General features: G+C 39.6%; 1 protein-coding gene across 3 annotated transcripts in view; it reads right to left on the reverse strand.

Annotated features, from left to right (window-relative positions):
* Window positions 1–14441, reverse strand: part of TENM1 (teneurin transmembrane protein 1) — a 428532-nt gene that overhangs the window by 87308 nt on the left and 326783 nt on the right. For all 3 annotated transcript variants that reach the window (XM_067548198.1, XM_067548197.1, XM_067548199.1), the window contains 2 exons: window positions 9745–10012; window positions 5937–6080 (listed from right to left, as the gene is read on the reverse strand). In XM_067548198.1, the coding sequence (XP_067404299.1) occupies window positions 5937–6080; window positions 9745–10012 (412 nt within the window). The remainder of the gene's footprint in view (window positions 1–5936; window positions 6081–9744; window positions 10013–14441) is intronic.

Here is a 14441-nt window from a genome sequence, read left to right on the forward strand (position 1 = left end):
TTCTAAACATCTCCCTCCCTGAATCTCCCCACCATTTTCTTTGGTTAATAGCTGTTTTAAAAACTGGGATCATGATGACCAGGCAGGATTGGTTAACACTCCTAACAAATCGACTGTTAATTGAATTACTATCTGATTTCTTAGGGATTACTACTTAAATATTCATTTTATTCATACATTTTTATTAGGTATCAGAGGAATTTCTTAGACACTTGGAATATTTAATTAAGATAAATTAATAGGAGGACTGCTCTACATTTTTCAGAAAGGACATCAAACTGCAGTATACAATCAATATTCAAATTTAAATGAGAGCTGCTTGATAATAATGTATAAAAATGTTGGTGACTGCAGCACAACTGCGTTAAAAGTGGAAGATTAATTCCAGTGAGTGAACTTCTTACCAATGAGAATATAATATGCCCTGCCATAACGTAGAAAACAGCTGTCCAACATGTCAGTTGCACTGCACTATAGGATATATCATTCAAAAATCTTTCCGATTATTAGGTTGGTAATACCAGATCTAGTACTAACATCATTTTCTCAGGTAGACATTTTTTTTTATAATATTATAGCAACACAGTTAACAATTACCCACAAAAAGACATGTTATTACTAGACTCATGGTGATTTTCAATCTGAAGATAGGTCTCCTTTTGAGACAGCAATTCCAGAATTCCATGTTTCTATTAGAAAGCCCAGCACTCCGTCAAATAAGGAGAGTGATTAAAGTAAATAAAACACAAGGGGATGTAGTTTCTGATTACACTGGCACAACTGATGGCTTGCCTTCTTATGTAGCACTGCAGTATCCGTATATTGATATTAGCATTTCTGGATAAAGCCGGAACAAAAAAAATGTACACAAATGCTTTATATTGTGCTATTTTCAGTTTTTGAAAATATAGATCATGTTGAAGACTTCTTTACTTGTTGTTGTTCCAAGAACAGGTTTCACCTGCCTAAACTTAATTCCACTGCATGACACCACACCATTCAATCTTGCTCCAGCTATTAACACCAATTTCCCAGCAAGTTTTAGTTCAAGAATGCATTGTTCTTACATATCTCTTCCACCTCATCCTACAGCCCACTACACTGAATCTGCTTGCTATGTAAAATGAACCCTACACATCAGTGGGCCTGATTCTGAACTGAATAACACCAGTCTGACACCAATGTAACTCCATTTACTTCAATGGAGTTTTCATTATTTACACCAGCGCAATTCAGATCAGAATCAGACCCAATTACATGCATTAAGCCAAAAGAGTGTTACCCTAATATTCCTCAGTGTGTACGTCTGAGGTGTGACATACCCGAACTAGCTTAAATCCAATTAGCACATGTAATACAAATAAAGCCATATGAAAATGTCAAATAAAGCAGTATGAAGCCCATGCTGCCATAGTTTCACTGCTCCCGGCACTATGCTGGTTAGATTAAAGCTAGCACATACTGCAATCAGACTTCCAACTGCAATGTAGACATAAACAGGGAAAACGTGCTTGTGCTGAATGGTGGATAAGGGATATATTAGGCTACTCTAGATTGTCCTTAAAGTACATTGGTGATCCAAATCTAGTGCTCACACTTCCCCTTGTTTAGAAGTTGTTTTGTGGCTTACAAATAAGTTTGAAATGAAAATTCCCTTTGGAAGCCAGTGGGTGGTGCTTTATGCTGATTTCAAAGAGGAATCCATTTTTCAAACTTATTTATGAACTACAAGAGACAGAATATATATTTCTCTTTGGAGTTTAGGGTGGTATATAAAAGGAGCTTAGAAATATGAGAGCAGAATCAATGGAAATTTAACACCCCCCACACCCCAGTAAAAATTACTGAGCTCACAGGAGATGCTGGCCTTTTGTCTGATGCTAAAAATGTAAAGAATCGTTTATCTGTTTAAAACAAACAATATATAATTAGGGCTCTGGAGAGTCTGTTTTACTTTTATTCAGTTTAAGCATGTATGTAATGCTAGGCACATGGGTAGTCTTCTTGGCTTAGATCAGTGCTTTGCTAGATCGGGACCAGAATTCCTGTATCTATAACTTCAAAGTAAAAAGTCCCTTTAAAAAACACATTCAACACACCCTCGCATCTGAAGAAAAATCCACTTCAAAGGGTACACTGAAAATATTGGTTATTGTGGTATTCATTTGCATTTATGAGTTCTCTGGGTATTTCAAAAGGACTTTATGCCTTCAGGAGATACCATGCACGTGTGTTCATTAACTGATTATGACAAATGGTCAGAAGATGTTACATGTTGGAAAAAATGGCAACAAATTGATGAAAAATATTTCATAATAGAATCAACAGGAATCCTGAATGATCTATCTTGTTTTCTGAACCAGAAAAAGAAAATTAGGGGACAACAATCCATGGCCTTAGTGTACCTGACAGCAAAATATTATCAGTTATCTATATTAATATAACATGCTTGTTGGCTCAAAAAGAGTATGTGTTTAAAAAGCCAGGGTTTCCAGGGCAGAATGTGGGGAGAGCCAGCTGGGAGTGATGAAGAGGCTTTTCACTTTCAGGATGCCATGAGCAATCAGGAAATGTCTTTAGAGAAAGAAGAGGCCCTTACTTTGCAGAGTGGTAAGATGCCTTGTACGTCTTACGGTTCACCAACAACGTTTGACATCCGGGCTCAGGGTGGAGCTTGGGCTCTGGGAGCACGAGGGGGAAAGATCTCATAGCTCGGGTTTCATCCCAAACCTGAACAACTACACTGCCATTTTTAGCCCTGCAGCCTGAGCCCCGTGATCCCAAGTCAGCTGAGACTCAGTGCCATGGGTTTTTGTCACAAGGTAGACGAACCCTTTCACTCAAGCTAGATCCTCGAGCTAGGCTAGCTTGAATGGATTAATTCAAATGTACTAACTCAAGCTAACTATTGAAGGCTGCAGTGGCAGAAATTGACTTCAAATTCCACTCCATCAGTGGCCAGAAAAGCCCAAAAGGTGCATGGTACTGGCTGAAAACAAGGGATTGCTAGAACGGCTAGCGATGCACTTACTCATCAGATTGCCTCAGCAAACTGCATTCAACAACAAACATTATGCTAATGTTTCAGGTCTTATTATATTCATGCTATTTTCTGTCACTGATAAACAAAAAAGGTAGGCTTTTTTTTTTTAGTTGTTTCTGCCACTTGCAATCATGACAAAATCATCAAGCTGAAGAATCAACAACTCAGACTTGTAATATGCATACAGTATTATTCAGTCAACAGCAGCCCCAATGAGCTGAAATATATGTACGTAGCTGATCAAATCAAGTGTTTTTAATGTTAAGGTGAAATGAAAGTTACATAAGGACTATTTGCAATAAAAAAACATAACTTTTTACATCTGAAGTGTGTTCCCAATGCTATTCCTGTAGTTAATCTAGTAACAGCATTTCAAAAACAGAAAGTAAATTCAGTATCTGTGAAAGGTTCATGCTTATATCCCTGCAGAGTGAATGCTTTATTTTAATTAAATACAATAAGATCTCAAGAAATTAATTCCTGAGAAGGCTACTCCACATGTATGCCTTTTACTTCCTCTCATACTGACATGGAGCATAAGCTTGAACTTTACAGTGACTGTTTTAGGTTTGAATCATAACCTTACCCTTATTTAAAATGTATGTTTTGCATGGCTGAAACTGACTAGCTTTTCTTGACCTTTTGGCTGAGATCAAGTGGTATTTTATTTATTCTTGAGCTTTTGGCTAATGAACTTAAATATCTAGCTTGTCATCTATTTGTGGGACCAAATTTTAGTTTGGTAGGTTTATGAATTCTACGATTTAATAATTATTTCCCCATATTTGACTAGTATGACCCTAAAGCAGTTTCTCTGACAATTCACATGTAGGAGCTTTATGGTCATGATCGAGATCCACACCACTGAAGTCAATGAGAATCTTTCCAGTGATTTCAGCAGGCTCTGGATCAGACCTTACGCCCTGATTCAGGTATGAACTTAAGCCTGTGCCCTAACTTTACACATATGAGTAGACCCATTGACTTCAATGACACTACTTGTGCGTAAAGTTAAATGTGTGCTTACATACCTTCTGGGATCAGTGCCTTTGTAAGGAGAGGAGAAAGGTGAAGAACAATTTCCTCTAGTTCAAGTCTTGATCTTGCCTAACTCTGTGCAGATGTGTAAAGTGGGAGGGAAGGCAGAAGCAGCCTCCCACCCGAAACCTAGGTACAAGGGTTAGTCAACCAGAATTCTTGCAGTCGCAAAGCACAAGGATTGCTTGAGGCTAGCATTAACATGCAGAATAGGTTAGGACAAGCTGCACCCTTTCAAAACTGCACCCTCACTGTACCCTCTACTGCCCAGAATAATGGACGGTATCTCTGGGACTGACCAATGGACAGTTCATCTCTATGTACCTTGTGCCCTGGCCCATGGCCGAAAAGCCACAATTTAACCCCAAATGTTTGCTACTCATAATTGTGTATTTTATAAAGTCTCAAATATTTTAGTGTTTATTTGGTGAATTAGAATGGGTGGCATTACAGTAGGTGCTAAGGCCAGACATTCATACACTAGAGCTATAAAAGGAAGTATTCCCAAGAACTCAGTTTTGAAACTAAACTATTTAAGTGGCAAACTGGCACTAGGATGTGGACTATGGGACTCACAGTTGGGGGCTGGGCTGACTGAGGTCAGATCTCTCTTTGTGTTAAATGTCAACAACTGGCATTTAAAGAAGTCAATCTATACAAACCAGTAAGGCGGGTACAAAAGAACCAATGCTTAAAATGTCAAACTATTTCAAATCAAAATCTTGATAATTTATAAACTAAACCTGACCTTTTGTATTTGGAATATTTGCACTACAGTTGTACATTTGACAACAGCATTTGTGAAAACCTGACAGCCTTCCATCTGTGCATGAATCTGGGTTACAGTTATTTACAGTTGGAAACAGATTTTAGTGGATAGATTCTCAGCTGGAAAATTGGCAGAGCTCTATTGAAGCTAGTGCTAAGCTGATTTGCACCATCTGAGAATCTGATCCTAGGTTTTTCTCTCCCAAGGAAAGTAAGATATCAATTTATTTGCAAATTCATATTCATTCTCGATACCGTAACTTACTATAACTGTATTAACTGGATCATTTAAATCCACCAAGAATAGTTCCTAATTATAGCTGCTTGGGGGGGGGGGGGTAATAAAATAATAGTAATGAGAAAACAAATTAAAGTCTCAGAGCTTGAGTAATTTATACGAAGGGGGAGTTAAGTAAGGAGAGCAAAATAAAGTTGTTGGTTTGTTTGTTTGCATGCTTGTGAAAGGTGCTAGACTGCTGCCAGAGAGAGGGAAGTATTTTATTTATCCACAGCTCAGGTACAGAGTGGGCAGCAGTGGAAACTTGCACACTGTATTGGAAGGTGAGTCTATTGCGAATGGAAGCACCACCTACTGAAGGTGAGTTTTAGCTCAGTTTTGATGTATATTTGGTCCTTTGTTCCACTGGTGAGACTGCCAATAATTATGTTAGTTAAAGCCAGTTGTAGCATCGAGTTCGTGACATAGACACTTGTCCACTGAGAAGATGACACACCATCAATTCTTTTCACACAGACCAGCAAACAGGAACAGCATTCAATCCCTACTATCTTAGATTGGATTCAAACCAACAATCTACAGGTAAAAAGTTCTACAACCTATATTAGTATTCTCTTGATCTAGCCAAATGACAAAAATATACATTTACAAGATTTTAATTTATGCCTGATAGCTAAGACATACACAATAATATTTTTAGCTGGTGGGTAAAAGTGTGCAGTTCCCAATAAAGTTGCACACTCAAAGAATAAAACATTAACAATGAAAAGTTGAATATCTAAATTCTTCATCACCATCTTGAAAATGTATTCCTTTCCAACATATTTGATTGATAACTGAAGGACTTACCACTTTGTGGATTCAATATGTGGTGTTTGTTTATGGACCAACCCCCCAGATTCGAAGCATCCATCTCAAAACCCTGCAGGATAGCTGTCCTTTTCTCCCACAGAATAAAATCATGGCATGTTTCATATTCATATCCTACTGACACTGCAAGCAAATGATGATAGGTTAGATTGTTTTTCCTTCCATTTATTATCAAATTTTTTTTCGCACCAGTTTTTATATCTACTGTCGGTAATGAGGCTCCTGCATTTGATTTTGATTGTTTGAGTGTACAAAAAAAGTCTAAGAGATTATTGGTTCCTTTGATAGTCATGGTTACTATAGTTTCAAAGTACAGTATCTTCTAAGTCTATACCTATAGTATCAATTATGTATTGTCTTTTGCATGTATGTATCTTTTTTCCCCAGCGGAATTTGTCCAACTTGCTCAATAGCATCTCCCTTAGCTAAATGAACTATCGCTTAATGAGAAGAGTTCTGTTTCGTTCAAGGAGAGTGGGTGGAAATTCAACTCCACTTACCTCATATTTTTCCTTTTGTTACATGCAAGAATGTTGGCACTGATTTGTTACCAATTACCACCTGTTTCTAGAACTCCAGTGAACCTTAGGTGCTCCACTTTAAACTGAGGTCTTGTATCAGAATTCTAGGGAGCAAGTGATGTGTTGGCTCATTTTGTAAGGTGAATGTTTTATTGGAACAAAATGCTACTCTCTGTGTTAGCAGAGCTTCTCCATTAGTTTATCAATAAGCCTCTGTTTTTGTTACTAAACTTTCTAACTCCTGAATTCACATTCCCTTGCCTCCTGTTAATGTCGTTATACATTTAAAACTTCAGCGGCATCAGAACATTACACTATGTACCTAGCAGCTGTATTGTCCATCCATTACAATTTAAAGAGGCCCCAGCAGCTAAAACAACACTGCTGTTATACAACTGCCTCATTATGAATCTACAGATTTGGCCACAGAACTGATTATTTCTCCCAAAACTGCCTCTGCCATTCTCTTTCTGGGATTATTCATCAAGGGTCAGTAACAGAACTAGTGTTTTTCTAGGTGTTTCTGTAAGAAGGAAGATAAAAGGGGAGTTTTAGTAAGAAGCAACTTTGCTGATGACTTCTGACCTATCCTATAGCATCTTCTCTTCAGTCATACACTTAAAAAGTTCAGCCCAAATGAGGCATATATACTATTCACAACGCTAAACAATATTCCAGAGATGCAGACACTTTCTGGGGCACATCCTCAATTGGTGTAAACTTGCATAGTTCCGTTGAATTCAACAGAGTTTTATTGACTTTAAGGAAGCTATGGCAGTTTCTACCAGCTGAAAATCCACCCCTAGACTTCCATAATGGAGCACATGGTAGGACCATGGGTGATCATGTAATACTTCTCCTATTCTCTGACAATGTCTGAAATTCCTGAATAGACAAATGTTCCTAAAGCTCATTATCCTCTTTCCCACAACTTCATTGTCCTCTTCTCTCATTGCTATTGTATGTAGTTACCTTTATGGCCTTCCCTGTTAGTGAGCAATTTGGATACCCCTTTTATACCCTAACTTTATATATCTAAGAATGAGTCAAATGCCTAAACTCTTATTTTATTTCCATCATTAAAGAATCTCTTAAAATCACTTTTTCTAGAGGGAGGAGAACTATTATATATCATTTTTTCTAACTCTTCCATCTTAAGAAGAAACTCTGTTATAATTTCTGCTGCAAAAGTAAGATCAGGAAATTGCCTCAATGTGCAAGGCTTGGAGAGCTGGGAAATACCACCAGACATTTCTCTAAAAAAAACAAACCCAGGTCCCTCCATGCATGAGAGTTACCTTCAGAAAGTCTATGGTTTTCTAAGAGAGCACTTTTTCTGGATAGACTACTATAGTAAATCATTATGTAATTGTTGCCAATGATCCTGAAGAAAAATGAAACAGTTTATAAGGTTTATAATATTAAAGGGAGATGGTTATATTCCTGAGATTACAGGACTTCAATCTGCTGTAATTCAACGTAATTAAAATGAAGTCTGAGCAGCATGCATTATTAAATATTGGTAATACACCAACACAGGGAATTATTTTGACAAAATTCACATAATGAATGCAGATAAAGGTCTCAGACAACTCCAATCTGTCAAATTAAATAAGGTTTTATCGGAATCTTATGAGCCAAGTTAACAATGCACTTAAATATAAAGATTTTTGCTTCTGTTTTGCAAGAAGCACAATTAAAATTAACTTTAAAAGAAACCAGACATTGAACCTTAATAAATAAATAAAATTGTGTTATTTTATAGTGCCACAATGACTATTTTTTATTCTTGTTTACCTTGATAAATGCTTTGCTAGTATTCACTTAAGGATTTTGTAATTCGGTGTACCATTTTGTGACATCTCTAATGGAGTTATTTGGTTTTATGTCTGCAAATGCATTGGACTAGGGTGGACTTCATGATTACTGGCTTTCAATTGATCCAGAAGAGAAGTAGCATATTTAACTGTTCCGTATTATATTTATTAGCATTAACATATTTACTGCTATTTCATGCCATTTTCAGACATCCCACATTTTATAACAACAAAATTGCATAATATCATTGCTGTCTACTATAAAATATTTACATATGGAAAAAAGAACAAATAGGGTATAATTCAGAAGACAAATGTCTTTTAATTAATTAATGTCATTTAATTCCATTCTTTGTTGTACAACAGATATAGGAATCTATATAGTATAAGCAGTTAGAGCCAGATTCTGCCACTATCACTCACACTGCTACTTTATGATAGTTTTCTACATCAGCTTTAGCGTGTGAATAATGTTCCCCTAAGACAGCATTTATCCACTTTAGAACACACATTTTGAAAGAGTAGATAGTCATAGTACTATCCTTTGCCACTGTCAACGAGACTACTTATGGAGCAAGATACTGTAAGTGGCAGAATGTGGTCCCCAATTATTTTAATATTTTAGAGTCTGATCCTGAAAACACATTGGAGTAGCTCCACAGACTTCAAAACCTACTCAAGTCCCACTGAATTCAATAGGACTACTCACAATAGTAAGCACTACTGGAACAGTAAATATACTGATAGGAAGTGTTTAGAATAGCAGGTCATTAACAAACAAATGCACCTTCCTTGATTAAAATAATAATAAAACACACTCAAAATCAAATAGCAAAATTCAAAATTCATAAGAAAATATTTTGGATGAATGAAATGCATTTTACTTCAGTTATTGTATTTTCACATATAGGCCTTCAGTCATAAACCAGGGATTTAGTTGGATATCTTTAAAATCTAAAACACTAAAGTAAAAAGGGCCCCACAAAGTATGGATGCTTTCTATATAAACCTCTTGAAATAAGTCAAGAAGTTAACAGCTTCAGACATCAATATAATAGGCGAAGATGCCTAAAAGTTAGAATTTAGTAAACTCTAAATGGAAATGACATTTTAAATGTCACGGCCACAAAAATGACAGAGGCAATGACACACTGAAGGTCACTGTTAGAAAGTACATTCCAAACACAGAGATAGCTGCATAGGTAGTCACTAGTATGTAACCATTATGAGATGGGGGGAAAGGACTTTTAAACTAAAGATGTAAAATAAAGTGGCTTTAAAAAAAGAAAAAGTGAGGAACAAGAAAATAAATGCTTCTTATATGATCACACTTCAATTGGCTAAAAACTGCAATTAATTTAGATACACAATTTACCATCAGAAGCGTAAACAGAATTTTCCCTTTAAACGTATCACTAATACTAATTACACTGAAGTAACTCAACGTACCCATAGCCTCTGCCAGACCAGACACCTTTTGCCCATAAATGTCTGTCTTGTTCCAAGCAAAAGTGTAGACCAGGTTTGTAGCCGCAGGAAACCACTTCTGAACCAGCCGCCCTTCAACAGCAACTGTAAGATGCACTTTTGTCATTCCAGGAGGGATGACTGCATGTGTCAAAATAATGCGCAGCAAGGTTTTATATCCAGGGGTTCGACTGCTGAGGTAACTAAGCTTCACAAAGCTAGAAGGAATTGGGATTTCCTCCTGGACCACCTAGAAGAACCCAACAGTAGTACAATGTTGTTAATGATATTCATGCCTAGGAAAAGGGCAATGTTATTATTTTAAACATGATGTGTTTTAAGAAACCTAGGCACCGCCAAAAACTGACTTCCTTGACCCATGCCCAGCCTCTCCCAGGAATACTGCAGTCAGGAATAATGCAAGATCTTCAGCATGATCCACAGCTGTGCAGTGTCTGAAAGATCAGACAGTTGAAAGACCATAATCTGTCTATATACTTTGTTAAGGAGGCCGCTCCTCTTTTCTAATTCTTCGTCTCTAACATACACATGACTGCACACAAATATTACTTTTGCTTTAAGTTTTTGGGTCAAATTTGTGATGACATTTATTCCCTTGAGTACTAACTTATCTGAATCCACAAAACTCAGCTGTCCCAGAACTACAGGTTGACTTTGGAGAGGATATCTCATTTGGCTTAACTAATTTTGGACATAAATATAATTAAATAAATACATATTTTAAACTCACGGTGGTCCATGTTGTGTGTGTTGGTTGCCCAACTTAGAGGGACCTCAGAAAGGAACCGTGCCTTCTTGAGCAACACAATCCCTTCCTTTCCTGTGCAGAGGCACAGAAAAGATGCAGGCTGGTAGGATGTGGTAGGAGTCATGGTTTTCGCCTTTTGAGAGATGTTGGCCCTGGAGGTTACTGGGAGAGATTAGCCCTTGTGCTCCCTTGAATGGAGGGGATGTTCCTGTCACAGTCTTTGGTTCAGAGCATGCAAGGGAATGAGGGAAACTCTTTGCACACTCCCTCACACACTCCTGCAAGGCCCACTCAAAAGTGGATCCCTTTTAAGTTTAAATGCTGGAGGCTATGATTTTAGCATGTCTCATGTCATTACTAATGAGCCAGTCTGTCACAATGTTAAACCAACACAATCCGGAAAAATACACGTTATGTTTTGTTTACTTTTTCCAGTTCTTCCGGCTCACTTTTTGTTTCCCTAATAATACATTCAGTCTCAAACACCTTCTATTAACTTACAGATATAGTACCACTGTCACAGAAATACCGCAGTGCCATTGAAGGCCTGCCAGCACTTGTCATTTCAACATATGAAATGTGCTGTTGGCAGGGAATTCCTGATCCCTTGATTGTTCCCTGTCCTTCCTGCTGACATCCCAGCTGCTGCCTCTGTCATGCAACTGACATCAGTAGGTTTTAAACTTTCCTCCCTCTAAAACAGGAAAATAGTAATAGATATTCATGTAAAGTACATTTTAGTATTTCTCTCTCTTCTTCTATCCCAAATCAGGGGATTAGCAGCAGTTACTCAGTGAATATACTGTTGTGACCCTAAGAGCATCCCAATACCAGAGGGCAAGTGGCAAACTGGTATTAAGTACTGAATTTCTGCTGGCCTGACCAGTTTAGTATACCCTAATTCACTTATGTCATAATCTATCTAATAGGTGTTGTGTAAGATATAATTGAAAAACCAGTAAACACACTGATCATTAATATTCTTGTGTGGTGTATGTGCAGTAAACACCTACAGGACTGTACAAATGGGAAAGAAACATGGGACTAAAATATATTTGAACCAGACAAATCTGGAGAGTGGGTAAACAGGTTTTTCCAAACAAAGGAAATTCTGATGCCTCCCTCCAGAGTGCAATCACAGACAATTGGCAATCATAGTCAAGCGGCCATTCATTGGCATATCAGAGGCTACAGGCATAGATTAATTTGCATTGTAGAAAGCACCAGCGGGCAAGTAATCAGCATGGAACCTTCTCCATCAGACTACATGGCACCTTTCCTCACACATGGGGCACTGGACTTTGAGAAGGATACATTTCAAAAGTTCACTGGACTATAGAAGAGAGGGGCAAAGAACTGAAATCAACGGCAAAACTCTCACTGACTTCAGCCTGGCCAGAATATCACTGTGTGTTTTAAATATTAAGTATTATGACTTCCACTAACAAAACCACACCTAAAATATTTCATATCTAACCATTTTATATATAAAAACCTCTGATTTGCATGTGCAAGCATGTTTTGAAGGCAGTTCAGGAAATGGAGGTTACTTACTGTAACTCAAGGTTCTTCGAGATGTGTGGTCCCTATCTGGATTCCAGACATGGGTGCACTTGCGCACCATGCGCCAGAGCTGGAACCGTTCAAAGCAGTGTCTGTCAAACCCGTGTGCATGCGTCGCACTGTCCATGTGGTAAGTCCAAGGTTTTATGTGGCTGCCTGAGTCAACGCCCCCTCACTTTCCTCTTACTGACAGGCTTCGAGCCAGTAGCAGAGGGGACAGGGGGGTGGGACCGGAATCCAGATAGTTCTTCAAGATGTGTGGTCCTTATCAGTTACACTAAACTGCCCCTTTCTTCTTCGAGTGCTGGTCCCTATGGGGACTGCAGTTGTGGGTAGTGTAGTGAGCAGTAACCAGCATGGAGGGGGGCTGCTAGGGCACAGTAGATGTGAGGATTTGTAGGACTGCATGGCTTACCGGAGTATCCGTTGAGGACGAGTTGGCTATGGCATAATGTGCAGTGAATGTGTGAATAGAGGCCCAAGTTGCAGCCTTGCAAATGTGTTGCAATGGAACATCTGCGAGGAAGGCAGACGTAGTGGCCTGTGCCCGTGTGGAGTGAGTTCTGATGCTCGGTAGTAGCGGAATTTGGCAAAGAGAGTAACACTTCATGATACAAAAGAAGATCCATTTAGAGATGTGCTGGAAAGAGAGAGTGTGGCCCTGGTAGTGCTCCGCTATTGCGACAAAGAGCCTTGGTGAGGCTCGGAAAGTGCAGATACGATGGAAGCAGAAGTCTAGCCTGAGACGGATGTTAAGGGAGTGCAGAGTGCGCTCTCTGTTGAAGGAGCGTGGTTTAGGGTAAAAGACAGGAAGATGAATGAGGTTGAGGTGGAACGGTGAAACTACCTTGAGAAGAAACTTGGGCTGGAGTCATAGGGAGACTTTGTCCCTGTGGAATACAGTGAAAAGAGGATCTGACATCATGGCCACCAATTCGCTGACTGGTTTTGTAAGAGCTGAAAGGACTAGGTTGAGGTCTCAGACAGGGGTGGGTTCCTTGACAGAACAGAATGTGTTCAGTAGGCCCATAGGAATCAAGTAGAGGTTGGGTGGCTAAATATGGAAGCCCCATCTACTGGTGGATGGAAGGTGCTAATAGCTGCCAGGTGTACTTGTACGGAGGAATGGGCGAGGCCTGATATGCGAAGATGGAGTAGATAAGCCAGGATGGTCGGTACAGATACGTTTGATAAAGCATGGTGGTTGTTGGAGGCCCATTTAGTAAATTGTCTCCACGTGGCTTTGTAGCAAGCTCTATTTGCGGGGCGTCGACTGCGCATAAGTATGTCCTGAACCGGTGTGGAGCACACATTATCTATTCATGAGCCCCATCCAAATACCAGGCCATGAGGTGGAGAGGTTACAGACTGGGATGTTGGATCTGGTCCTATTGCTGGGTGAGTAGGTTTGATATGGGGAGAAGAGGGATTAGATTAGATGGTGAACTGAGAGGTTGAGGAGGTCTGTGAACCAATACTGGTAGGGCCAGGATGGGGCTATAAGTATTAGTGTTGTTTGATCCCGTTTTGTTTTGCAAAGGACTTGTTGGATAAGTGCAATGGGTGGGAAGGCATAGCGGAGGTCCGGCATCCACAGGAGGAAAAAGGCGTTTCCTTGTGATCCCTGTCCAAGCGCTCCCCAGAAAAGGTGGAGTTTGCTGTTTTTGGCTGTGGCAAATAGGTCCCATTGGGGGGTGCCCCACTGTTGGAAGATACTGCGAAGAGTGGAGTCATGGAGTTCCCACTCATGGGTGTAATGGAATGAACAGCTGAGCTTGTCCACCAGAATATTGTCCGTACCCAGTAAGTGCGTTACTTGTAATGAGATGTTGTGGTAAAGGCACCAGTTTCACAGGCATATAACTTCTCGGCAAAGGGACAGAGATCTGGCTCCGCCTTGTTGTTTATGTACACCACTGCTGTCATGTTGTCTGAGAGGATTTGTACATGTATGTACTGAACAAGGGGAAGGAGCACTTGAAGGCACGTTTGACCACCCTCAGTTCTAGGATGCTGATACGCATCCTTGCCTCTCTGGGGGACCATAGGCCTTGTGCCATATGGCCCTGTGGGTGGGTGCCCCATCCTGCAAGCGAGGCATCTGTTGTGAGGGGGATGTCAGGAATGGGCTAGTGGAAGTGGGTGCCCGCATAACCTTGGATGGGTCGAGCCGCCATGATAGGGAGGTTACCACCAGCAGAGGTAGGTAGATTTGTTTGTTTAGGTGGTCCTTCCTTGGATTGTACACAATTCTCAGCCACTGCTGGAGGCATCTCATATGGAGATGGGCGTATGGGGTAACTGAAGTGGATGTCACCATATATCCCAGAAGTGAGACCCAGGGGGT

The sequence above is a fragment of the Emydura macquarii genome, unplaced genomic scaffold (assembly GCF_026122565.2).
Source record: "Emydura macquarii macquarii isolate MOO-44397 ecotype Brisbane River unplaced genomic scaffold, CSIRO-AGI_Emac_v2 contig_1253, whole genome shotgun sequence".
Classification (NCBI taxonomy): Eukaryota; Metazoa; Chordata; order Testudines; family Chelidae; genus Emydura; species Emydura macquarii.